Source organism: Astyanax mexicanus, chromosome 22, assembly GCF_023375975.1.
Source record: "Astyanax mexicanus isolate ESR-SI-001 chromosome 22, AstMex3_surface, whole genome shotgun sequence".
NCBI classification, from domain to species: Eukaryota; Metazoa; Chordata; class Actinopteri; order Characiformes; family Acestrorhamphidae; genus Astyanax; species Astyanax mexicanus.
Window position 1 is genome coordinate 21,895,817 of NC_064429.1, and position 27,841 is coordinate 21,923,657.

The 27,841-nt window shown below is 37.0% G+C and overlaps 1 protein-coding gene and 1 long non-coding RNA gene across 2 annotated transcripts in view; one reads left to right on the forward strand and one right to left on the reverse strand.

The window, feature by feature from the left end:
• Positions 1-18,101, forward strand: part of LOC125787004 (uncharacterized) — a 54,350-nt gene extending 36,249 nt beyond the window's left edge. Inside the window, exon 2 of the long non-coding RNA XR_007428957.1 lies at positions 16,823-18,101. This is a non-coding gene — a long non-coding RNA (uncharacterized LOC125787004). The remainder of the gene's footprint in view (positions 1-16,822) is intronic.
• A 6,685-nt stretch (positions 18,102-24,786) lies between these two features.
• Positions 24,787-27,841, reverse strand: part of tmem161b (transmembrane protein 161B) — a 44,997-nt gene continuing 41,942 nt past the window's right edge. The window contains exon 13 of the mRNA XM_022667452.2: positions 24,787-27,075. Within this exon, the coding sequence (XP_022523173.1) occupies positions 26,807-27,075 (269 nt within the window). The 3' untranslated portion in view covers positions 24,787-26,806. The remainder of the gene's footprint in view (positions 27,076-27,841) is intronic.

Consider the following 27,841-nt stretch of genomic DNA (forward strand, 5'->3'; position numbering starts at 1 on the left):
ACAAAGCTTCCATCACGATTGGTCCACTGCTCATTTTGGCCAATAAGACGAGAGGAGAAATGAGACAGGCCTAAAGCTAATCCAGGCCGGCTGAAACGGAGAATGAGGCAGGCTGTATTCATTGACATTTGAGATTGTTAGCATAAAGCTGACATTCACCTACATAAAGGAGAAAAATTCATATCTGCAGACTTACAGTAGGCATTATGGTACATTATTGGCCAATATTGTGTTGTCAAGGGTAGAGGTCTTGAATATTCACTTGAATATTTATTTGCACAGTTGGAGCTTCTGATATGTATGCATTTAACATATATAATTCTAAAGATATTTTTTAAATATTTGAGATAATATAAAATAATAAAATAATAAGATTATTGGTGCGGTCATGCAAAAATTGCATTCTTATAATCGCAAAGAATATTCTTGACTTCCAATGGAAGTTATTGTAAAAGAATAAATAAGATCCAAGTAATTTTGGAACATTTGTATTGGTCAATTCATCAAGAATAAAAAATAATGAATAAGCAATTTATTAATTCCATTTAATTAAAATAAATGATTATTTATCAAATGTTTAAAATGTTTTTTAATTAATTAAAGGTGCTTTAAATGTTTTTTGAGTGATGCCACAAAATAACCACTTTTACTTACTACCTAAGGAAAAAGTTTAAATGTCGTTTACTCTCACATTACCTCTATATTACAAACATTGTTTTTCTTTACAGAACCAAAAGTGTTTATTTTCTTTGGCATTACCTAAAAAACATTTTAAGCACCTTAAAAAAATATTTAAAAAAATGTTAAATGTTAAAAAAAGTGCTAAAATGTAAAAATGACGTAGAAATATGAAGGTTATAAAAATACAGTATTACAATAAAAATGTTAATTAATTTATTAAATATTTTCTTTTTAGTTATATACATTTAAGTAAGTATATTTCAAACTACATATTATTGATATTTCAATAACAATGTTCAACTGCTCTGTTTTTACACTCCTACTAAAATCGATAGTAGTCTGTCAGGAAGAACCAACACTTGTAAAACTTAATAAAACAAGATATTAAAACAAAGTAATTGCTGGATATTACAGAATTCATACTTTAAGCCATTATCGTGTATTATATGTATTTATTGGGGTGGTGATTGTCCAACAACCAGACATCACTTACTGGCTTGTTGCTGAATGCAATCAAATCCTCATAGCAGTGCTGCAAAATGTAGAAATAAAATCCGCTAGACAGTAAAGACAGTTACAAACAAGTTACAACAAAAGCAGGAAATGTTTTTTTTATTTACTTAATTTAGTGAAAAACAACGAACAGGTGAATGAACAAATGAATGAATAGGTGTCCCAATACTTTTGTCCATATAGTGTAAATATATATATATATATATATATGTATATATATAAATATAGATTCAATATGAACAACACATATCAAATAGAAATTATGTCTAAAAGTAAAAAACGGCAAAAAGGTAATTAAAAGTATCAAATTATGTAATTATAAACAGATTGTATAGATGTATTTAATAAATTTTATTATTAATAAATTCACCTTCATTTTAACAAGCAAAAATAAATATTTATAGGAATTTATAGGAATATTTTCTCAACAGTAAATTCCCATAGCCGCTGACAGTATGTTTGGTTGTTGTTCAACATAACATTACAATGCAAAAAATGATTTTCTTTTATAACATTTACAAGAAACAAGAGACATAAGAAGAGCCATAATCTGCACTTTATCACTGGATTTTCTCCTGATGCTGATAAATCCATGGACCCTTAACGTCTAGTGAATGTATACAGCAGGTGATACTGGTCATCATGAACACGTTTACTGGCTTTTCAGTGTGTCCGAGCTGCATCCCTATATAACCATAGGTGTATGGCATTTTTATGGCATGTGTTTGTGTGTAAGTGTGTATATGTGTGTGTGTGTGTGTGTATATATATATATATATATATATATATATATATATATATATATATGTGTGTGGATTGCGCCATTGCTTTGTGTCATGCTGAGAGCTCCTCCTGAGAGCACTGCACCGCACCAGGGTGGCTGCAGCTGCACTAGCTTTCATCTCCTTAGGCACCCGGCGGGGGGCCACAGTATTTATGTGTATGTGTGTGTTTGTGCCCGTGCGTGTGTGGGTGTGTATTTGTGAAAGAAAATGTGGGGGAAGTGTAGTGGAGTGTACATTTTGAAATTAATTAAAGGTGGCAAAGAAAAGGAATCAGGGTATTTCAGTCCCCGCTACTTCACGCTGCTTACAGTCTGCATATTTTGTTCATTTGTGTTTTATAGATTGTTGCTTTGAAATTGTGCAATAAAGCTGTGTTATCTGTAAATCAAAGGTGCATCAGATTACCCTACCTCAAAGAACAGGGCAGATGCAAGTAAAACTCTGTGACAAATGGACAATTTAAGAGCTGTTTGTTCTTTCCTTTGATGCTAACTCTTGCATTTATTGTCTAAATGAGCAAAAAGAAGGTAAATTTATATATATTTACACTAAAAGAAAGCGTCATCATTCATGGCCCTGCTATGACACTCTTTTATGACTCAACACACTACTATCCCTTATAAACTTAACACACTATCCTTTACTGATCTAATACCCTGTGTACTGTGTTTATAAGCATTGTCCTTTATGATGTAACACACCTAGCACAGTTCTTTATGATGTAACACACTATTTTTACTGACTCAACACTGTGTGCCTTGGGTAATGTCAATTATGGCCTAATGCACTGTCCCTTACTGACTTAACACAACACCCTTATGTCCATTATTAACTTAACATGCTGTGCTGTACTTAAGACGCTTTTCCTTACTGACTTAACACACTGTTTCTTTATCACGTAATGAACTGTGCTTTATGACATGACGCACCCTCCCCTACTGATATAACACACTGTTCCTTTTTTGATGTAATGCACTGTTCTGTATGACCTAACAAACTGTCCCTTACTGACTTAACATGCTAATCTGGGTGCGAATCTCTCAGTGTCTGGCGATTCGATTCGATTCGATTCCGATTTTTGGGGTCACGGTTCGATTCAGAAACGATTTTCGATTCTGGAACGATTTTTCAAATCAAATGGCCTATAAATTTTGTTTAAATTATGTGAGAAGATGAAAGGACAATTTAAACAAATAGAACATTTATTTAAAACAATAAACTTAGGTTCCTTACTTAATTCAATCTTTTTGCAACATAGTGACAGTGCCACAATAATGAATGGCTAATTTCTAGCATGGTTAACTAATCCTGAATTCATTTCTAAAAGGAAGACATTGTTAAAACTGGAAAACACTCATCAATGTAACACAGCCACAAGGTCAAGAGTGGAACTTTAGATAGGTTATAGTTACGTAACAAGCAGAGAAGATACTAAATACACTAGATTTTAGCATGCACACCCCTCTGTTGCCTAACAGGGAGACGCAGTCGCGCTGAGCTTTTTACCTGTACCACGTAGCTTCTAATCTGTAATGCGGAGCTTTTAAACTGTACCGCGGAGCTTTTAAACTGTACCGCGGAGCTTCTAAACTGTACCGCAGAGCTTCTAATCTGTAATGCGGAGCTTTTAAACTGTACCGCGGAGCTTTTAAACTGTACCGCGGAGCTTCTAATCTGTAATGCGGAGCTTTTAAACTGTACAGCGGAGCTTTTAAACTGTACCGCGGAGCTTTTAAACTGTACCGCGGAGCTTCTAAACTGTACCGCGGAGCTTCTAATCTGTAATGCGGAGCTTTTAAACTGTACAGCGGAGCTTTTAAACTGTACCGCGGAGCTTTTAAACTGTACCGCGGAGCTTTTAAACTGTACCACGGAGCTCACATAGTGTGGCGCGGAGCTTTTTAACTGCGACAGTAGCTTCACCCAAAAAAATAGATTTTTTGAAAATCAGAATCGATTCTGAATCGTTCAATGTTAGATTCGTGATTCGAGCTCGAAACCATTTTTTTCTGCACCCCTAACATAATGTACTGTTCGGTATGCCTAATACACTGTCCCTCACTGACTTAACACACTGTTCCTTTATGACGTAATGTACTGTTCTTTATGACCAAACACATTGTTCCTTACTGACTTAACACACTGTTCCTTAATGATGTAACACACTGTTCTTGATGACCTAACACACTGTTCCTTTATGATGTAATGCACTGTTCTTTATGACCAAACACATTGTTCCTTACTGACTTAACACACTGTTCCTTAATGATGTAACACACTGTTCTTGATGACCTAACACACTGTTCCTTTATGATGTAACACACTGTTCTTGATGACCTAACACACTGTTCCTTTATGATGTAACACACTTTTCTTGATGACCTAACACACTGTTCCTTTATGATGTAATGCATTTTTGTGACCTAACACATTGTTCCTTACTGACTTAACACACTGCCTTACCAACCTAACACACTGTTCCTTTATGACATAATGAACTGTTCAAGACCTAACACACCATGCCTTACTGACTAAACACACTGTCCCTTAATGATATAACACACTATTACTTTATGATGTAATGCACTGTTCTTTAAGACATAACACACTGTTCCTTACTGAAATAACACACTGTTCCTTACTGACATAACATGCTGTTCCTTACTGACATAACACACTGTTCCTTACTGAAATAACACACTGTTCCTTACTGACATAACACACTGTTCCTTACTGACATAACATGCTGTTCCTTACTGACATAACACACTGTTCCTTACTGAAATAACACACTGTTCCTTACTGAAATAACACACTGTTCCTTACTGACATAACACGCTGTTCATTACTGACATAACACACTGTTCCTTTATGATGTAATGCACTGTTCTTTATAACTTAACACACTCTCATTATAATTGAATGCTCTGTTCTTTATGACCTAACACACACTCCTTTACTGACTTAACACACTGTTCCTTACGATCTAACACAACCTTCCTTACTGACTAAACACAATGTTCTTTTATGGCGTAATGAACTGTTCTTTACTGACCTAAAGCACTGTCCTTTAAGAACAAACACAGTGTACCCTATTAACATAACCCACTGTTTATTATGACCTAACACACTATGCTTTACTGACTTAACACACTGTCCTTTATGCCCTTCATATTGTAATTTTGACCTAACACAAGATCCCTTATTGACTAAGCAGTGTCCTTTATGATGTAACACAATGTCTCCTTCGCTTTCAATTATATACAACAGCAAATTTAACAAGCAAAGGCTTATTATGAAAAATATTAATTAATATAAGTGACAAAGGACAGTTTATTCACTCAGGGATTTTGTAATAAACAATATCCCAAAATGAATAACTAAATCCACCTGAATACTCTTAAATATTAAGCTGCCAAAAGAGATTCTTTACAGTGATGCTATGTAAAGTGTGTGCTTGTGAATCAACTTTACCAAGTTCAGAGAACATCCCAGCTGCGTTCAGGTTCTACACCAATTAAAGGTTTTAGAGGTAGAACTGTGCAGCCACACCAGGAAGCATTAAGGAACTGTTCTTTAGTAAGAGTGTTGGTATCTAAGCACAGCACAGATACAGCATAACTGTATATGAATGATTCATCTGCTTGTCTTTGGAACGACTGTGTGTATTGCTGTCAGTGTCCACACACTTTTCCACATGAGAGGCATCTTTGTAGTTCCTGTGCTCATCTTTTCTCCCCGAGACTCTGTCGGAGTCAATCACGCATGAGTGGCTGCGTGAAAGAGGGCCACACATGCATCTGTACGGTGGAGCTAATCCTGCACGCACCTCTTGCGCTCTTGCACACAGCCCCAGGCTGGCCGGAGTGCTTTAGCCCCTGCGGAGTGCTGCAAGGCAAGAGTGTGTGTGTTTCTCAGTACTCCATCCTCCCTGCCTTTGATTTGCCCCGTCCCAACATGCCTCGCCCGTTTGAACTCCCCTTCCTCACTGCAGTGCCTGCTGAGGGCTGTGAGTCGTTTCATTTAACGTCTAACTGCAGCCGGGATGAGACCGGCAACCTCAGACTTCAATAATATATGGAATCCATAGACTGCTCCCAAAAGATGTTCTTTTTTTCGCTGTTCTGTTTGAGAAGAAGTGAAGATGTGGGTTGCTCGGAAGTGAGTCTGCGACTTTCCGGCTTTGATGTACATCCTTTATGTGTCTAACCTGCGGGTCGTTAACTGTCACAGCAGCCTATGACGGCCTACTTTCAGTATGTCACGTGTCACTAAAACATATAGGTTCTTAAATGGTTCTAAAAGTTCTATAGCAGTAATATAGACCACCCAGACCACCTCCATGCTTGACTCTGTCCCAAATGTTTGGATTACAGCCAATTACTTTATGTACCATCACTCCAGTTGCAGAGTATAATATGACAATCGTATCGTGCAGCTTGCGCAAACACCCCAGCTGTCGAGTTTAATATGGGAATTTGCCAGGGCCGCTTTTGTCAACTCTCTGGTTGCAGAGTATAATCCATATTCGGCCCAATTCCACAAGGCCGACACCAAGTTGCAGCCGGGATTGGGCCAATCAGTTTTGTTATCTGGGTTGGGTTCCTTAAGAACTCTCGCCATGGATCTGGGCCAAACAGTTCTGAGCAAACAGGGTGCGTATTTTCTACCAAGACACGGTTTCGCACAAATTGCTTACAAACTAGGTTTGGCACTCTTAGCTATTTAGTGGAAAGAATGAGGGATCTGCTTTGGCTAGCTGGGCCATGCTAGCGTCGCAGGAGCAATGTTGGAAAAGGCCAGTAGCTAGCATTCAAATGCTGCAGAAGCTATAGCTAGTGTGCTAAGACTACAGTAGCAATGTTGGCCGAGGCTGTGATGGTGAGTTGGCATAAAAAAAAAACCTCACAGTTCTTTATATTGCTTTAAATTAGTTTGCTCTGTTTCGCAATTTACAGTAATGGGAATGAGACCGGACATAACAACTGACAAGATACTGTGCACTTCCTGATCAATTGATTTGATTTAACACAGCTAATTGAAAAAGAAAGCATAAACCAGTGTGTAACAGGTCCGCATCGGTGTGGAACTGTGCGGTTAGTAAACATTCGGCCTTGATGATGGCTCAAGTATTGTGACCTTGAATCCTAGGTCATGCTGCTTTTCCATAAGCCGGTGCCAGACGGCTCTCTCTGGATGAATAGATGACACGTTCTTCCTCATTGATCCTATTGTAAGACTCATCAGCAAAGGCATTTGTTAGCAAATGTACTGTATCTGTGCTGGGGATCTGGTGCTTTCCTCTGAGTGCATTGGCTACCTAGTAATGCTGCTACATTGGTGGCAATTTAAAAAGAGGCAGTGGTGTCCACACGCCTAGTGTTAAGAGTACTGCAAGGGATTCTGGGAGTCTTATCTGGGAGCACAAACACACCAGACAGTTCTGGGAGAGCTGTGCAGAGGCCTGCTCTAAATTTGAAATATTAGAATGTCGAAATCAGCCTTTGAAAGGCTTTGTGTCTTGTTTGGACCAGTCATCTCTGTTTAACCAGATACTTCCATCACTCTTTTTACAATTTGACTTTTCCACCTTATTCTAGCATCAGAAATAATTTAGGTTAATTTTTTTATTTTCAATTTTGGCATTTTTCCATTCAGTTTTAAAGCATTATTTGCAAATATAAACGATCTGGACCATTTAAAAGATTCCAAAAAAAATGACATTCGGTCAGCCTACATTTATTATTACATTTTACCCCCCAATATTCTGCTTGTCAGAAATGCTGGCGATACAATTACCCCTGCAAACAGGTGTTCACACCATGAAACCTAAACAATAACCTATAGCTCCCCCACCCTCTCCATTTCAACATACGCCAGGCAGAGTTAATAAGCAGCTTTGAACGTGAGAAGAGCCTTTCTTCTCTATAGTGTTGTGAATCAGCTATGCCATGTCCCCTCCCCGGCCTTGTCAGGCCTCGCCGGCCCGTGCTCTGAGCGAGTCCTCATTAGAAGAGGCTGCTCTCTGTTTCTCGGCTTTCTCTGAGAGATGGATCATTAGAAATAGCAACAAACAACTGTATCAGCACCTCTGAAGCCAAGTGTTCTTCTCGTATACTATAGCGTCTCCAGCTCTGCCTGCTTATAGGCTCAGTTAAACAGTGGAAAGGGTCTAAATCCAATGATACAAAAAATTTAACTACACTTAGCAGGGCATTGGGGTGAAATTCAGAGGCGCTACGATGGGCACCCTTTTTAGAATGCTTGGATCTAGGTATCCAATAGGGGTGGATCATCGTTTTGATAACTACAATGGAAATACAAATTGTTACCTCAGTTTTGACAGTGTTTTATTAAATTACTAACTGTTCTATCAGCGCAATTTGGATGTAAACGTTGTTACTGTCACAGAAAAGCCTCATATTTAAAAAAGATAGTGAAGCATTTATATTGGTCCAATAATCATGAAACTATGACAAAATTCTGTACAAAGAACAACTGACAAATTTGCATTATGTTAACGACTGAACATGTGACAGTATGATATAAAATAATATAAGAAAAATATAATAATATAAAATAATATAAAAAAATGTATATTAAAAAGATGTGTCCACAACTTAAGCTTTCAATTTTAGAAGAGTGTTCATGTGGTGCTTCCTGATTTTTTCTTCCTGATTCAATTTTTTCTTTTATGAAACCGACAGAATTTAGCATCAGTTACTTTTTTAGCATTTAGCATCAATCAGTTGTGGGAAGCAGTTTGACCAATCAGTGATGTCGAGGTACATGCATGTATAGGAGGTATATAAAGAACATAGTGGTGGTGAGAAGATGGGGCTTAATCTGATGTGTTTACAGCTGTACAGCTTAATTTGCACACAGAATGTGTGGTGACTGTAAACCAAACAATGGTGTAAAATTTATGCAATTAATTCCCATCTGTGCATATATTTTGCATTTTGGAAAAAGGTCATTTAAAAAAAATTGATTCTCAATAAAAAAATATATATATAAATATAATGAATTATTTCACATATTTTTTTCTATACAGAATATACATTTTAAATATATAGTATTTTTATACGTTATACGTTATACGTTTAAACGTTAGCAAATTAGCTATACATGGACATCTCCAAAATGGTGACTTTACAAGAAAAGAAAAAAAAATAAAGGGTAAAATATGATGTGGTATATTCCGACCATTTCTATTTGTCTATTAATGGAGAGAAAAAAAAACTAAAAACGGACAAAAAAATTTTTTGCACACTTATTTTATTGCACAGTGTCTAGTCTACTGACTAGTCAGAGATCTAATGCTAGTTATTGCTATTAGTACCTTTTCAGTTGTGTCAATCAGTCAAGAATGCAGTGGTGACTGAGAGAAGGCAAAATAAACTGTGATAAATCCATTTTATTTATATATTTCTTCATATCATGAAATGTAGAAGTTACTGTATTAAAAAAAACAAAAATGTAATTGGTAGATTATGTTTTTTTTTTTTTAAACATTTCTAGGAGAAAAGCATTTAAACAGAAATATAACAGCTTTTTTTTTACCTTTACAACAAATACACTAATTTTCCCAAGATGATACTTGATGATTTCCCAGATGATACACTTTTTACTATGTAGTTAATTTAATTGATCAAAATAACAGTCAGCATTGACTGTAAGATACAATATAGCTCACCATTACAAGCCTAATGTATAAATATTAATAATACTGGAAAACTATGCTTAGCTTGAAGCCAAAACCTTGTTTTTTAATGTCCAGAAAAAGCATCTTTTCTCCCTGAAGCCTGGCTGAAATGGCGTTTTGACGCATACTGGTGGCGCTAGGCTGTAATAATGAAGAAATTAGTGAGGCCTCAGCAGGCCTTTCCCCTCCTTTCCTCTCAGGTAGTAAAATATCCACTCTCACCCATTACTACTACTATTCAAAGGGAATCCGTAACTGAATATGAGATGGACCGGGCGTCTTTCAAGGGCTGGAGCTAATGAGACGCTTTACCTTGAAATCCAAGCGAAGCTAAGCTAGTATAGAGCAGGATCAAAATCGGGAACGGAGGTCTGGATCCTCCAGGAAGAGAGAAAGAGGGCGTTGTGAGAGACGTGGGAGACATTATTTGATGGATATATAAATATAAATTTCTTCAAAAGAGTAAATTAGTGCAGAGAGACAATTTTGTGGACCTTCAAAAGTAAGCTAGCATAGCTGAGATGCTAACACTGACCTATTTTTCCCTTTTTTCCTGAGTATTATCCATAATTTACAGCTAGAGGTCTTGAGGGTCAGCTCAGAGTTTGTTGAGTGCAACATTTGTGCAAATCATGCTATAGCGAGCTCAAATAAAGCTGTGAGAAAAATGTGAGAAACGCAGAGAAATACGACTGTGGGAACGTGTTTTAATATGCTAACACGATTTTAGCAGCTAGCAGGTCCTGCTAGCATGTGAGAGCCAGGCCCCGACAAGGCCAGGGACAAAAGGAGCCGGAAGATTTGCGTCCAAAGGGGTCCTCTTTTAAAGCAGGGGCCCTAGGATGGCATGGAGGAGCACAGGAGCACGAGTGTGAGCCACTGTCATGCTAATGAAAGAGTCTGAGGCTGTGAATGGGGGGTGCCGCTAGTTATCTACACGCTAATTAATGCGCGCTACCACGAGAGGGCTATATGCATAGTAATAAGGGAGAGAAATGGTAGTGTTTGTGTGGCTGGCGTGTGGGGGAAGGGCGTGAGGAAGACCTCGGCTGCGTATAGAAATCTGAGAGGCACATTTATTTTTGAGCGTTTGTATTGAGCCGTGATTTTTTACACGAAGGTTTGTTATTATGCTGCTTATTTTATTGCCAGTTCAAAATTGCTTGGACAAATTATAAGCTCCAGTTTTATCAGTCTTATTTGTTGTAGGGAATATCCATAATGTATTTAACTCCGTAACTTCAGCTCAACCGTTTGGTAAAGCACATTTGAGTCTGTGTATCTTTAATTAAAAAAGGTCTCTTAAAAAAAGATCTTAACTCATAGCCTAGCTGTGCCATTTCTACCAGCGATAAGCGATAAGTTAGCTTAATACAATCCACTAGTGGGCACTGTGTCTTTCAAGGTTATGCTCTTTCAGTTTTTAACACATTAAAACACAGGCAATTTATATGGAAACATTACCGAGTTACCGTTTTAAACACAAATAAATAAACACAAATAATAAAAAAGCCTCTAATCTAGGGCTGAGAGACTCGCTTCACCCTTTCGCCATATCTGACTGGTGGTGTAGTTTGTAGCAGTTATGGTGTCATCAGCCTCTAATCTGCTATTGGTTGATTCCACCTATGTTTTGTGTATTTTGATTTGATTAGTTTAGTTTAGTTTTTTTATTGTATGATGGAGAATATATATTGTTTTTAAAAAGAATTCATTACACAATTATTTTAATCAAAATTAATCACAGGCTATTATGGTGATAAGTACAATTATTTTCTTTAAGTAATTGGCATCACTAATATAAATGTAACTTTATTTTGCCAATACTTGAAACAATAGTGTAAATAGTGTAAATATCCACTATTAAAAAAAAAAAAAAAAGGACAGGTGCGATTAACACTAGTAGAAAAAGTGCATATTATTCCTTAAAGAGATCAATCAAGAGATTAGCAGTTTAATTTTTATTTTTTTATTAAAATTAAGTAAAAAAAAGAAATCTTATCACTGTTTTCTCACTATGGTTGTCCGAGCTTCTGCCTCTTTTGTGGGTGGTTTTGAAAGCAGTTTTGAGAGTGAAAAGCTCTGTAAAGCTCTGTTAAAGAAGCAGGACAACGGCATTTATCTACAGTCTGCTTTCGGTAGACCCTTGCGACCTTCCTTGTCTGGCTCAGCCCAAGGACCCCCTTTTCCCACAGACAGTCCTGCAGACCAACCTGCGTCAAGAGGCCCAGCATATGGCCCCGGGCCCTGCCTATTGTCTGGCCCGGCCGGGCAGGACGGCCCGTGATCATTGTGGTCTTTGTGAGAGCCGAGGAGTGTGTCTGCAGGAACAGACACGGGGCGACGGCAACTGATCCCAGCACTCGCCAGTGTCCACCTAGCCTGGAACATGCAGATTACAGAGCAATGTGTCTGTGTGCATGTGGAACCGATAATTGTCTGTCAAGATTATTATATATTAATTAAGTCCTAAATAGGGGCCAAAATTCCAGACACTTTCAAGAAGTTAACACATTTGTCTAGATTCAACATTTTAAAAGGGTTTTCTTTAAAAAAAAAAAAAGTCCTCATAAATTGGGTTAAATGCTTTGTGGCCTGAACTGTCTACTCTGGAATGTGGGATGTAAAAAAATATATAATTTGAAGACTAATTTAAGAAACTAATTTAAGAATTTGCACTCTGCTAAAAAAGAAGAGCACATGTTCCTAACAAAAAAAGAGGAAGAATAAAATGCTGTTATTTGTTTTTCGGACCTGCTTCAACCCAGTGACCCTGCACCCTGTCTGTTTTATGCCACGTTAGTCCTAAAACCATGCTGTGTGTTTCTTCCCGAGCCTCAAATTGACAGCAAGCAAATAGAAAGTAACGACTCATTTGCAGCAGCGAAAGAAGACGTCTCAGGAGAAAAGCAGTTAAAATTAGGTTCCGTCGCTCCCTCGGCCTGATCTAAAATTCTCCTTCATCACCTTTTTAGGACATGGAGCAGCCCATGGCAGTGTGTATTCTCACATCAATTTGTTGAAAGTGACACTCACTGAGTAACTTTAAAGTGGAGACCTTGCAATTATGAAATGAAATGATTTTTTTTTCCAAAAGTGCTCCAACTTGTCTTTTGCAATTATTTACTAAATCTGAAAGAAATGTATGAATTGATTATAGTATATTACAAATCTATATATTTATTCATCTATCTGGCTCTGTCTGTCTCTTTATGTCTCTTTTTTATCTTGAAGTAACATCGCATCTCAAAATGTGCCTTGCAAAATCTATCTATCCTTGGTTTTCAGTATCTTTATATGTCTGCCTGTATCTCTATTTATCTATTCATCTAACAAATCTATCACATTATTTTACAATACACTGCAAATATAAAATGCCATACTGTACTACATATACAAAAACTAAAAAAATAATCTGTATCTAAATCTGTTAAAATACAGATTCTATCAGATAATAGGTTGCCTCGTTGTGACCAAAAGCACCCATATTAACACTCTGAATCTGAAATGAGTCTGGTCAGGATGCTCACAACACACAATACAAATGTAGTCATTCATTAGAGGCATCATTTGCATATTGCAGCAGTCTGTATGCTGTGAACACAAATAGGCAACATTTGCGCAATGGGCAACATTTCAGTTATTATGGTATTATTTAAAGGTATATAGTTCGTATACACAGCATGTGCTGCCTATCTATCTATCTATCTATCTATCTATCTATCTGTCTGTCTGTCTGTCTGTCTGTCTGTCTATCTATCAGATTTTTTATTACCTATTTAAAAAGAAAAAAAAAATTGTGATTGTTATTCGATATAAATTAAAAGCAATCAAAGCCACTGCAACATCGCTGTTCCAGATAAGTCATCATGTAAGAGAACCTGTTGTTGATGGTTAGCTCTGTGTTTCACTGCACCTGCAGATGCAGGTAGAAATGAATTTGTCAGTATTTCACATCCCATCCAATTAGCTACATAGCTACAAGCTAAATTCTTCATGTTCAGCGAGAGAAAAAGAAAATATCTACATCTTCCTAAAATAATTGAACCCATTTTTAGTTTCAGGTTTTTCTAGAAACACAAAAAATACATGACAGCTGTTATGGTTATTTAAAAATGAAAAATATTAATTAAAAAGACAACTAACATTTTAACATTTTACCAGCCACAAATTGAAGAGAATTTCAAGTTAGTTTAGCAATTTTGTTGACTAAATGCAGAATAAAAACTCTGCCTATAACATTTATTAATAAGACGTAAACGTTATATTATGGGAAAAATCTTATCACTGACCAGTTGGGGATGAATCGTGGAAGTTTGTTCAGTGAAGGTAGCCGCCATCTTGAAAATCAAATGATCTGATCAGCTGAGGGTGTAGGTAATTTTACAGGTGGCCATCAATGTAGCATCCTGAGGAGATGATATAGGCAAAATAAAAGTCAATTTAAAAAGGCAGTAATTTTAGTAAAGTGACATTATATTTCAGTAGCTAAATAAAATTTCATTAAATAGATGGTTTATTTTAATTACACACAATGTCTTTATACAGTAAATGCTTTGAGAATAAAAAAAATGACTTTTAATTTGTTATTGATTCTTGCCTGTTTTGCTCCTGGGATTAAAGTAGGCCAGGCTCGCTAATGTCAGAAAATAATAGGAAAGTAAAAGGGGAAAATGTGCCAAAACATAAATTGCATTAACGGCATTGGTTGTTTGACTCCCCTCTGAAAATGCGAGGAAAAGAAGAAATCGGGAAAATGTGAAAAATAAGAGCCAGCTTCTCTCAGAGAACAGCTCCCAGGTCAATGATGCCATTATGATTAATGGCATCATTGACCTGTGCATTATTTATAACCTATAGCCTATATTAATAAGAATAAACTTTATATTATATTAAAAATCTCACCACTTACCAAACGTGGACGAACCCTGAATCTTGGAAATTAATCAAAAATGATGTGATCAGCTGAGGGTGCAGGTGATTTTACCACAGGTTGCCATCAATGCAGCATCATGAGGATATGATTTAGGCAAAATAAAAGTCAATTTAAAAAAGCGGATATTTTAGAAAAGTTACATGAAATTTCGGTAGCCTAATTAAATTTCAGTAAATTGATAGTTTTATTTAAATTACACACAATGTTTATATACAGTAAATGCTTTGAGAATAGCTGGCACACAATGGACCTTCAACATTGAAATGTGGTTAAAATATGGTTGAAGTAATGTTTGTAGCTGTTTTAACATTAAAACAAAGTTAAAAACACCTTTGATGTTAAATGGTTGTGCAAACATTGAAATTTTACTGTTGAATCAACATAATGTCCTCAACCTTTTGACTTATCATTTTACATATCATTTTTCATCACCATACAATTAAAAAAAAAACAGTTGGATGGAGGAATGAAAAAGTGTTTTTACTTCCGTTTGCAGCAATTGCCTTTTAATTTGGCACCAATTCTTCACCATACCTCTATTTGAGGTAGTTTTAAAGTTCCTTTCTTTTCCATACAATTTTGTGCATCCTGGAAGTGAGCTATTGTTTATTAAAGGCTGAACATATGACATTGAAGCAACGTTGCCATAACAATGTTGATTCACTTTTTAAAATCAACACCAAATCAGACGTTGATTAAGCCATAACATCAACGTTGATTCAATGTTAATTCAACGTTGAAATGCCAGCTGGGTTAATTTGTTAATTATTCTCGCTTGTTTTGCTCCTCTGATAAAAGTCCCAGCTGGCATTTGAATCAACGTTCGTTTTTATTATGGTTGAATCAACAATGGATTTGAAAACAGTGTTAACAATACACTTACATCACTGTAGTAAAGCTGAGTATTAAGAATGTTACCCACCACTACCAATCTGATTACTGAACATCTGATCTCAAAAACACAACAGTAAAACAAATAGAGCATGAACATTCCACCAGGTATGGTGAAGCATTGGAATAATTCATCATTAAAAAGCAGTTACTGTAAATGTAAATAAAACCACTTTTTCATCTCTCCACCCAACCATTTTTTTAATTGTAGGGTGAAAAATGCTAATTCAAAAAGCAGAAGGTTGAGGACATTATGTCAATTCAACATTAAAATGTTGCCTTTGCACAACCATTTAATATTAATTGTTGTTTCAATGTGGTTCCCCGTTGAAACAACAACGACATTACCTTAACCATATTTTAACCAGCAGTTAAGGTCTGTGTGCTAGCTGGGCTAAATCTTGAAAATTAACCAGATGATCTGATCAGCTGAGGGCGTAGGATATTTTACCACAGGTGGCTACCAATGCATATCAATGCATTATGAGGAGATCAAAATCAATTAAAAAGGCGGTAATTTTAGGAAAGTGATATGATATAATAAATGCTTGGAGAATGATAAAAAAAAGTCTTATGCCAGCTGGCACACAACTGACTAAAATGTGGCTGTTTTTTATTTTTTCATCTTGGCATAGTGTTTTTTTTTTTTTTTAAACAATTTTGAGCATCCTGAATGCTATGGTTTATTAAAGGTTGAACGTATGACATAGAAACACATTGCCATAACATCACTGATTAATTTTTCAAAATCAACACCAATTTCAATGTGATTCAACCAAAACATCAACATTGATTCAACACTGACTTAACGTTAAATTGCCAGCTGGGTTCATTTGTTAATGATTCTCAATCGTTTTGATTAAAGTAGGCCAGGCTCGCTTATTTCAGGACGACCACAGCCTAAAAACAAGACAAACAAGAGAAATAAAAGAGAAAAGAAAGGGAAAATAAAAAAGAGAACATGTGTCGCAACATAAATACAGCATTGGTTGTTTGACCTCCCTCAGAAAACGAGGGAAAAGAGGAGAAAAGCGGGGGAAATGTGAAAAATAAGAGCACGCTTCTCTCAGAGAAACGGCTCCCAGGTCGCTGATGCCATTTTAATTAAAGTGTTGCTAGGTAACGATGACACGGCGTGGCTAAATGGCCTCGCTTTAGTGAAATGAGGAGGGCGTGCGGGCACAAAGCGCGTGCTCGTCTTTTCTTTAGCTTGGCGCAGTCAGAGCCCCTCACTTAGGGACATGCGGACATTAAAACACTCCCGTCCATCTCCCGCTCACTATCTCTCTCTCTCTCTCTTTCTGTCCCCAGGGCGGAGCGCGGAGGCCTCGCCGGGTCTTTCACCTCCAGCCGCCGCCTCCGACTCTACCCTCACGGGCGCGAGGCTGCTGGGCATGCTGGGAGTTGGACGGCGCCTGGCAACAGTCTCCAGCGGCAACGAGGAGGCCGCCATGGCGGAGCGGCCGAGCAAACACTCGCTGGATATAGCTGACCTATAGCTAAATAAGAAGAGAGTTAGGGCCTGTCTGCGGGAATACAATGGCCGAGAGTTTGGGGTCACGGCCAAGGGCAGAATGTAGTGAGTGAGGGAGAGTCAGCCAGCTTAGCTAGAGAGTCTCCCTGCCTCTTTATTTAATACTTATTTATCAGAGAATATAAGAAATTCTCTGTATGAGAATTGCCAGCTAACAGCTAGCTGTTTGTAGGCTATTTAATAGTCTTTCTTTATAGCTCCAGTTGTATATATCTGGATTAATATTACTACAATTATAGATTAGGTGGCTAATTAACTAACTAACTAGCATTTAATAATATATGGTTACAAATAGCAGCAAAATGTCCCATCAAATATTACCAAACGTTGGTGTGTGTGTTTACGTTTGTTAATGTTGATAATAGGGGAAAAAATGCATTTAAACAGTCTTTATTTAATCATGGCCAAAGGCAAATGTTAAAATTTGCAAAAAGATCATTGTCGTAGGCTATTTTATTGAGGACATTACGTTTTTTTAATGGTTATGATGAAAAACAATGTTTTTTTGCAGTCTTTATTTTATCAGAATATGAGAATTCCCTGTATAAGAATTGTGGGTTAGCTATTTGGTCTGTATCCAGATTAGTATTACTAAAAATATATATTGGATTCATTTATTTATGGTTACAAATAGCAAAATACACCATCAAATATTAGTAAATGGTAATATATATCATAGAATATAAGATTTCTCTGTATGGGAAATGTGGGCTAGCTGTTAATGAGTGAGTTAGTCAGCTAGGGTCAAGTCTGTCTGTCTAGTCAGCTAGTCTGTCTTTTTCCTAATTTACTATTTATTGCCAGAAAATTCCCTTTATGCGTACTGTGGGCAGTTGGTGGGTTCTTCAGTGTCAGAGTTAGCTACAGCTATGAACCTAGCTATGGCTACATAAATTCCCCATTCTGAAATTGTCCCTACATTAATGTATAGAAAGATTGAACTCGTCAGTCAGCTCGTTAACTTGTTACAACCTTTATACCAGTTAAATCAGTAACTTTCTGGGTTATTTGGCTAATCATTTCATTTTTGCTGGGCATTGCAGTTCAAGAGCTAATTTCTAATAATGGACCTGCAGTATTTTGAACCAGTAAACATCTTTAGGGTTGTTGGATCACGTTTGTTGTCGCTCATCAAAATGTGCAGAGATAGCTACTAATTAAAAAAAATAGCAGCTTTATAGGAGAAGAAAAACTATTTTTGACCTTCAATGGAAGTCAAAATAAACAGATTTTTCTGTGCTTACTAACGGAACATTTCTATTTTTTCATTTTGTTCATCTGGCATTTCCATTCATTATGTCAGATTCATTATGTCAAATTTCCATCAAAAAGGCATGGTCTTTGCATTAATCATCAAAAATTATTTCAAAAAGTCAAAATCCATTCATGCCAGATTCCAAAAATCATGGTCTATTCATCATGCCAGATTAAAAAACTGCATAAAAATGCATTATCATTTTATAACACCAAATTTAAAAAATATTTCAAAAAGTCCCAATCTTTTCATCATGCCAGATTCAACAATTACGCCAAAAATCACAGTCATTTTATCTTTGCAAATGTAAAAAGAGAAACACAGCAAACACTGAGATGCAAGGTTTTTGTGTGAGAGTGTACGTTTCTCCGTCTCTCTGTCCATTTATATCTCTCTATTAAAGCTCCACAGTATGGACACCATAATGAAGGCAGAAGTAAGTGTGGGAACTGAAGCAGCTCTTTCAAGGAGCAGTGACTAAGGGTTTATTTCTTCTAGTTAGACACACACTGTGGCAGTAATGTATGCACGAGGAATACATCCTGAGTTCTTTCTAATTCTAATATTCTCTCACCCATTCTCTCTTTCTCCCTCTCTCTCTCTCTCTCTCTCTCTCTCTCTCTCCTGAGGTAATGCCATAATTTACAGCCACGTATTGTGCGAGATAAATGATGGCGGCTTTTCATAGCTAATGGGCATTTCCCTTTAACAAATAATAGGCCCTATTTTAACGGGGGGAAAAGAATTGCCATCAAGGGGTATCTCTCACCTTGACTTCTTATTTTCCCTCTAATGGACATAAAGAGATTTTTCCTCCTTTGTAGACGAAATACATTGACACTGATCGAGAAGTGGCTCAATTTTGTGGATCTGCTTGTGCTGATGTATCTTTTTGGAACAATAAAAAATTCTACCTTTCGTTTTTAATACATGGAGAGAGAAATCGCTCCTGTCGTCTTAAGTATCCTGTGATATTCTGTGATATTATGCAATTTGATTTTGAGGGAATTTGATTTTTGTGGCACAGTAGTTTCTTTTTTGTCTGATCACTCTCTCTCTCATAGACACACACACACACACTCTAGCAGTAGTGCTGGAATCTCAACGTCCCTCGAGGGTTCCAATTGACTGGCTACTGACCCTTGCTGCCCTCGGACTGCTGGCCACGGCTTAAATGAGAGGCTCGAGGGACACATCAAAGGCCACCGAGGGTTAAATAAGCAGAGGAGGCTAGTAAGCTACTGACCAAAGAAAGAGAGCACTGATTATGGATATTTTGATAATAGCATGTTTACGCAATAGCTACTGGCCAGGCTAGATGGGCCATTATTTCCACTAACAGTCTGTATCAGTACTGATGATAAAGATTTTATATATATATATATATTTGTTTAGATATTTTTTAATTGACACAGTTTGGGTTTGGCTTCTGTTTTTAGCAGGACCATGCTTGTTCAATTCATTGACAATTCATTCTCATTTTTGTAATGTTTTTCAAATAAAAAAGGATACAATTAGGTGCAGTACATATAAGTAGAACATGATAAGATGGGGTTTTGGTCAGAAACAACACAAACCTGACCATTTAAAATGATGAGTTTTTTTTTTATTTTACCAAATTGAAAACCTCTGAAGTCATCAAACCAAGCTGAACTGCTTGAATTTTTGCACCAGGAGCGGCACAAAGTTATCCAAAAGCAGTGTGTAAGACTCATGGAGAACATGCCAAGAGGCATGAAAACTGTGATTAAAAACCAGGGTTATTTCACCAAATGTTGATTTCTGAACTCTTAAAACCTTATGAATATGAACTTGTTTTCTTTGCATTATATTTGAGGTCTGAAAGTTCTGCATCTTTTTTGTTATTTCAGCCATTTCTCATTTTCTGTAAATAAATGCTCTAAATAACAATATTTTTATTTGGAATTTGGGAAAAATGTTGTCTCTAGTTTATAGAATAAAACAACAATGTTCATTTTACGCGAACATGCACCATAAATAGCAAAATCAGAGCAACTGATTCAGTCTCTTCATTTTTTCCAGAGCTGTATATTTTAATCGACACAGTTTGGCACAGGGTTTGGCTTCAGTTTTCAGCAGGATCGTGCTTTTATCTCCTGAGGAAGTAAAATTAATTCTCAATTTTGTAATATTTTGCTTTTTTTTGTTGTTTTTTCTCTGTTATCTATGGAAATAATCAAAATCAGATAATAACTATCTATTCTGTCATACTTAATAAGAGGTTTATTTGTATGAAATTTTACTTTTGTGTATTTTTTGTAATGTGTTGAAATGTCATGTGTGTTAAAACAATAAAATGCTTTTTTTTATTATGTGGAAAAATGAAAAATAAAAGGTTAAAAAAAGAGTTTCAGTGTTCTTTTGTGACCATGCTGCATGCTTTTAGATCACAAGGGGGCAGTCAAATCTGTTCAAAACCCCAACCCACAACCACCATCATTGAAAAATCCTCATTTCTCGCTTTCCTCAAAGCAAGAGAATCCAAATATGCACAACCCCTTTCATTTGGTCATTAACCCACCATCAGTTTTTAGGCATTTCTCCCTAATTTAATGTACACACATTGTACACACTGTAGAATTTTTTTATTTTAAATATTTTTATGTTTTATATTGCCATCAATCAAATCTGACACCAAACCCTGTTTCTGGGGAGCCTGTCCTTATGACTTTTCCTTCAAAATAAGCCATAAGGGTTCCTGATTACTTCAAGTGTCCTTCCTGCTCTCATTCAGTTCAGGACAAAGACATTAGGGTCAGCCATTATTGCAACTTTCCAGTATTTATTTCCCCTCCCTCAACCCAAACCGCCACAATCGCAGAATCCTTATTATCTGCTGTAGACAACGGCAGTCTGAGTGATTAAAAAGATACCTTCCCCAAAGCTCATCTCTGACTGGAGTGCTTGGGAACGATGATCCACCTGAAAAGGCCGCGTGGTGGGCCTCAGTGAGGACGGCCCTCGTGAATGGAGGCCTCTTACCGGAAGAAAAGAGCCACTCCGACTGTTTGTTTTGGAATCTGTCTCATTGATCCGAGGGCCGGGGCGAAAAGGACAGGGCTGTTGTTCTGCTTCTTCTGGACAATAGCACTCGGGCCTACCTTGCTCCAGCACCGGCCACTGGAATGCTTTTCACTCTGTGGGAGTCTGCCCACCTCTTGGATGTGCATGTGTACAGTATGTCCTGAAATTCAGGTAGACGTTGTCGGTTTATAGAGGCGTGAGTTTTTCATTTTCATCAACATGTATACAAACCAGCAGCCATGAGATCCATATTAAAATTCCGTTTGGAGGAGAAAATTCTTTTAAAACGTACTTTCTTGTATTTTTTTCTTGACGTTCACGTGCTGGATAGGGCCACTGCCGGATTACATCGTGCTAAAGCAGCTACAATCCGATACTGGTCAGAAGCGATTGCTTTCATAAAAGATAATTTATCCTGAAATAGACTGATAATTGGGTATTTGTTACATAGTATTAAGTAGGGGTGCTTTGAGTGCTTGTATGTAAATTTTCATGTAGGTGAATGTATGTGGATGTCTGCTATACATATTTTGCGGATATGGATATTTTATTTATTTGTTTTTTTTTTTTTTTGCTCTTGATGGAGGGGTGTGTACAAAATGTGTTGGGTTATTCATAGTATTTTAATTTTGTGTCTATATGTACCTGTTCTTTGGAAAAAAGGAAAGAAAAAAACAAAAACAATAAAAATATATTCACAAAAAAACATGTATACAAACCAAAAACCGCAAATTTATACTTTCGAATAGATATCGCCGCTGTCTGAAGAAAAACGTATAGCTCCCAAATGGTAGATTTAGACATAATATAAATAAAAACATGATAAACGTGATAAAAACATCTTAACTTTCAATTAAATTAAAGTCAAATTTGGAGCATTACCATTGCTCCATTTATTATGACATTGTGTACAATACAAAAAAAAAAAAAACAAATGCTGTGTTCAAATTATGTAGTAAACTAAAAATTTAGAAAAATAGAGATGTTCTGTGTTCTGTGGACGGCAACACTATGGAGTGCAGTAAAATTAAAATATGCAACACCCAAAATTAAAATCAACACGAATAAAGATAAATGATCTTCTCTAGACACTGACAATTACAAAAACAATTTTAGAACTATTTTAAGACTTTTGAGCCAAGAGACTGAGGTATTTAGACTAAACAAATACAATTCTTTTTAGAAACAATTGTATTTTTTGTTAAATGTAATAAACAAAAAAACAATTTCTCACAATTTTCTCCTGAGGATTTATTATTGATTACAATATCAAAAATTAAAATCAGCTGCAGATGATTCCAGCATTATTAAAGAGTTTTTTTGGAGGAGTCTGTTCTGTTAAATGCTGCCTTTAAGTCCACCTCCATATTCAGTTTTTAAGGACTATAGAGTTCTGTTTTGCTGTGCAGGGTTGTTGGTGATGACAAGAGATGAATGGTCTTGATACACTGGAAATGCTTTACTGAATGTCAATAAAAAATAATAAAAAAAAAAATAAAAAAAAATAAATAAAAATCATTGTTGTAATCATGTCTGATTTAGACATGCTAATGGATAGCCTTGTTTGTTTATTCTTACTTCAAAAGAAACCGATGAATAAACTGATGATTCAACAATGTAGGGCCAAAATCTGATTTGATTTCTTTACAAATCAAAATGGAACAAATTAAAAAATAAAGGAAGAAAAAGAAGAAAGGACACCCAGGCGCAGCACATCAACTGCATATAATGAGAACATGGTTAGTGTAGATTTTGGAGGAGCCTGTTCTTTTTTTAAACATTTTTTTTATGTTCAAGAGGAAACAACAAGACCAGCTTTTCTCTGATTATCAGTTGCCATTAGATTGAATACAGTACCACTGATTAGTTTGGATACCTCTTCTCATTCAGCGTGTTTACTTTTCTTTATACATTGTAAGTTTTTATTAAATACATTAAAGCTATCCAGAAACACATGCAGAATTGCTCTGTGCATAAAATGTGTTAAACAAACCAGAATATATATTTTATACTTTAGATTCTTCTAAGTAGCACATGTATCTTTGAGGACAGGACTGCACACTCTTGGTATTTTAATCTCAGTGTCTTCATGAGGGAGCGTCACCTGGATTAGTTTTCTCAGCGTCTTAAAGGAGTTTCTGGAGGTGCTGAACAATAGTTGCTGCTTTTTTTTCACGCTGTGAAGCTCCAGCTCATCCCGAATCACCTCAAATCACCATCTCAGTTCATCAGGTTTAGATCAGGGGTCCCTTAATTGTTTTTATGCCTTTAATATGAATCTACAATGTAGAAAAAAAGACATTACATAAAGAAATGTAGAAAACATTGAATGAGAATGTGTGTCCAAACAGATCTAAAAAAAAATAAAAAATAAAATGTGGCAAACAACACAACGAGCAAAGTATAAGAATTTGATGCCTTCAGAAAGAGGCTTGTAGATGTACAGACAAGTCTGGAAAGGGATTTTAAAAGGTCAGTTAAAAATAAGCCATTCCAATACAGCGCCTACCATCAAAAAGATTCTCATGTCAAATTCAGAATCACAACTATTAATAGCAATAAATAATTACAGCTCAGAAAATATATTGTAATGCACTGTAAATGGGTTGAATTGATGTGAACAAAAAAAAAAAACGAAAGACAACACTTCCCAGAACATTCATTTATTAAACACAATCTAACCAATAACAAAATAAATAAAACAGAAGTATAGCAGTTTTTAAAAATACACTTAAGACAAACGAGGCCGTTCAGGCCCATGGATTTTAAAAAGAGTCCCAGCTACTTCTCCACTAGAACTCGATGGAGATTAGGGAAAAAAATATGAACATAGAAGAAAATTGTACATTTTACAAATGATTTGTCAAATATTTGTCTCAACAAATTCAAAAAGGGTCAATTCCGTACCCTAAGATTATACGTTATTTGGCATTAGGGTTAGAAATGTTTAAAAGACACATATAGCTCAAGATGATCAAAATTAAATTAAAAAAGGAGGTATTTAGTATGATTAACAACAGAGCTTTCCTTCAGTCTTGGTCACTCTTCAACTGCTTTGATAAGAATTAGCAAAAAGGCTAAGATAGGAAAAGAAACAGCAAAACCAGTATTTGACCAGCATTTTCTGCAGGGTTATTATTAGTGGTTGGTGGTGACCAGAGATGGGTGGTCTCATGACTCTAAAATACAACCAAAATAAAACGGAGTTTAGGTAAAATTAAGTAAAATTGTGCAACGGTAGATTAGATTTTTTTTCTGATTTAATAGGACTAGGAAAAAAATCATTGTATTCATTGCGATCATTGTTACCATTGTAATTAATAGTAATAAAACAAAGGGTTGGAGATCATTTTTTTGTTAGCTAAATCTTGAAAATACTTAAATCAGAAGAAATGAGTCAGCTGGTGAGATCTTCAGCATGCAGTCCTGCGAGTATGAAAATCATCGCCAGAACTGAAGAACGAATCGATGAAGAATCAACAGCAGTGAATCATAATATGTCCGCAAAAAATTAGAGAAAAAGATTGAAAGCGTTTAGGCAGGATTGATACATTCATATTGTGCACGCTCTCCTGGCGTTCATAGTGGAGAGAGGAGAAGAAGAAGAGTGAAGAGCCAATGAAGACTCCACTCTCAAACAAAAAGAAAAGAAAAAAAAGAAGTATTTTTTTATACAAATTGAAACAGAAAAAAAAACAACAAAAACATTTGAAAAACAAACCGATATGCATCCTGTGTGTTTTTGTGTGTGTGCTGCTTGTATGAGCTGTAGTGCAAAACCCATGCTCTTTTTCTTTTTCCTTTTTTTTTCTCTTTTCTTTTCTTTTTAAAACAGAACGATGCTTCATTAAATTTAGTACACTTCAGCTTCATGCACTGCCACAGAGCAGAGGTACAACAAACGCATTGAACTCTTTGTGAGTGAAGAAGCCACGAGTCTATCAATCCATCCATCCGTCCGTCCGTCCCTGCCTCCACTCATTCGCCTGTCAGTCCGTCCTTCTTTCCATCCTTCCCCCAACCCCCCTCACCACTGCTCGCTCAATGAAGAGTACATCTGAGTGCTAACACTCGGAATTCACAGCAGGCCATATGGTGCGATCGCTGAGAATGGACACAAGCAGATGTTACACTCACAACAGATTAGGGGTTACAAGCGTACTTGGCACCTTAATATAAAAAAGCTAAACGGAAATCAATCCGAATACTAGATCTGTGACAGCAAATCAATAGGGCCGACACGGGAACATGTGGAGCGCGCTCGCGGGCTCCCGTTTGATCACGCCGGACCCTGGATTCAAAGCAAAATGTTTGACCAGTTAAACGATAAAGGAGGGGCCGGAGAAGAGCGGCAGAGGCCAGTGCTTTTTCTTTTTTCTTTCTTTTTTAGATCGTTTTCCCCAAGATCGCTCCTTTCTTGTTCAAAATGCCCATTTAGATTTACGCCCGCCAGCAGCGGGGGTCAGCTGCAGCCGGCAGGCATTGATGTCTTTATACTTAACACACTCGTTCACTCAATCGCACTCTTTCGCTCGTTCAGTCGTTCTTTCGCTTGCACATATATACACATATGCACAGATACTCTTGTTTGCATACAGTTAAATGAGCTCAATTATTCTCAATCTACAGCTACAGACATACCGAGAGGCCTGCTGTTATGAACTTGCCCCCTTCAATGCAATGCAGGCCAAACAAACAAACATACAAACACATTTAATTCATTAGTACACAACCCTCATGTCACTCCTTCTCTCCTGTAATACACCACATCATCACTGGAGCTTGAGCTTCCCCTCCTACAGCACAGCCAAGAAGTTTCTACTTCAGAGGAGGCCAATGTAAAAACTGACTTTAAAAAAATTAAGAGACAAAAAAAAAAAAATCAAATATATATATATATATATGCCTTTGTTTTTGCCCATTCATACATACATACATACATTCGTCAGTCAATCGTCAGTCAATCGTCCAATCAGAATAAGCTCAGCTCTAAAAAATACAGCATCTCAAATAATCATTAGCAATGCATGTTAAATGCACGTTCCCTCAGTGTGTAAAAGAGAAAAAGACAAAGAAAAAAAAAGGCTTATAAAAACAATCCACTGCTTTCCAAGGATTTTCAAGGATGCCTTTCGTTCTGATATATCAGTATACACCTTTAACACCTAAAATTCACCCTTCTCAACACAATACTCATTGTTATTATTACCATTATTATTCTTATTGTTTGTTACAGCTGACCGAACTTGACCTTGAGCGTTAAAGGACCAAAAACCTAAAAAAAAAAAAAAAACATGTCCATGGAGGAAGCCCGTAAAGAGTGGAACTCTGATATGGTCGTAAGACAGTAAGACAGAGATGTGGGATGGAGTTCCCGGGCCTCGAGCTGTGCAGTCCCGTATCTGCAATAGCACTGGCCGTTTCGCAGTGGCCCCTGAGGCACCCCGCACCTCGCCAACCACTACGCCGCCATCAGGTACTGGTGGTAAAACAGGCCGAAGAGGGATGTAGAGAACAGGCAGGCGGCTATCCACCAGGTGAGAAAGGAGAGGATGCCTCGAAAGAGCAAAGGGGTGAAAACGGTCCTCAGCCCCCCCAAAGCCACAGACAGTTGGGCAACCGTTTGCGTGGCTTGTGCCTCTCCTTGCGCCACCGTGGCGGCTTGAGAGTCCTCGTTCATGAGTTCACAAGGAGAACTTTCTTCCAGGTAAATGCCCCAGGAATGTCCACCTGGAAAGGAAACAAACTATGTTTAAGCCACATCAAGATTTACAAAAAACAAAACAAAAAAAAAAAAAAAAAGAGGGCACTTGGTCACTTTTTACCTCCCATAAAAAAAAATCCTTTTTGACACTCCAGAGGGCACTTTCGCAGCAATGTGTCCAGCCATGATCTAATTCAGGGGCTGCTACATCCCCTCCCTGAGTCTGGCAGTGGGAACCACTATGCACCTTCCAGGGGGACGGGGAAAGACAGGGTTTCAAACATGGGGGTGGCTGCCAATTCCGCCAGTGCACTTTACATTCCCATTAGAGAAGAACTTACCTGGGCACTTGCCTATTGAAGAACTATATATAGCACCACATCACAGGGTGATGTCAAAGAGTACCCTTTGGGTGGACGTGGCATAGAAGGCTACTCATAACAGGTAGGAAGTCCAAACAAATAGATGGGTACTCATTAGGACACATCATCATCATAATAATGTATTGCTAGAATGGGCAGCCTTGCTGGCACTTGATCTCTTTTTGCAGTCTAAGTGCCCTTGAGAGTGGCAAAAAAACACACAATGCTTTTTCAACCATGGGGGAACTTCCTTTTTCTGCCAATGGGCACCAGCTGGCTCCTTCTAGGGGCACCAGGAAAAGGTGTTTGGCCCTGCTGCCACTGTCTCCTCCAAAGTCTGCCAATGAACATAGAAGACTGCCTAACTGGGCACTTTTTGATGTTTTGTCACCTGTAGGAGAACACTCTACTGCATAACATAATTCTGCAT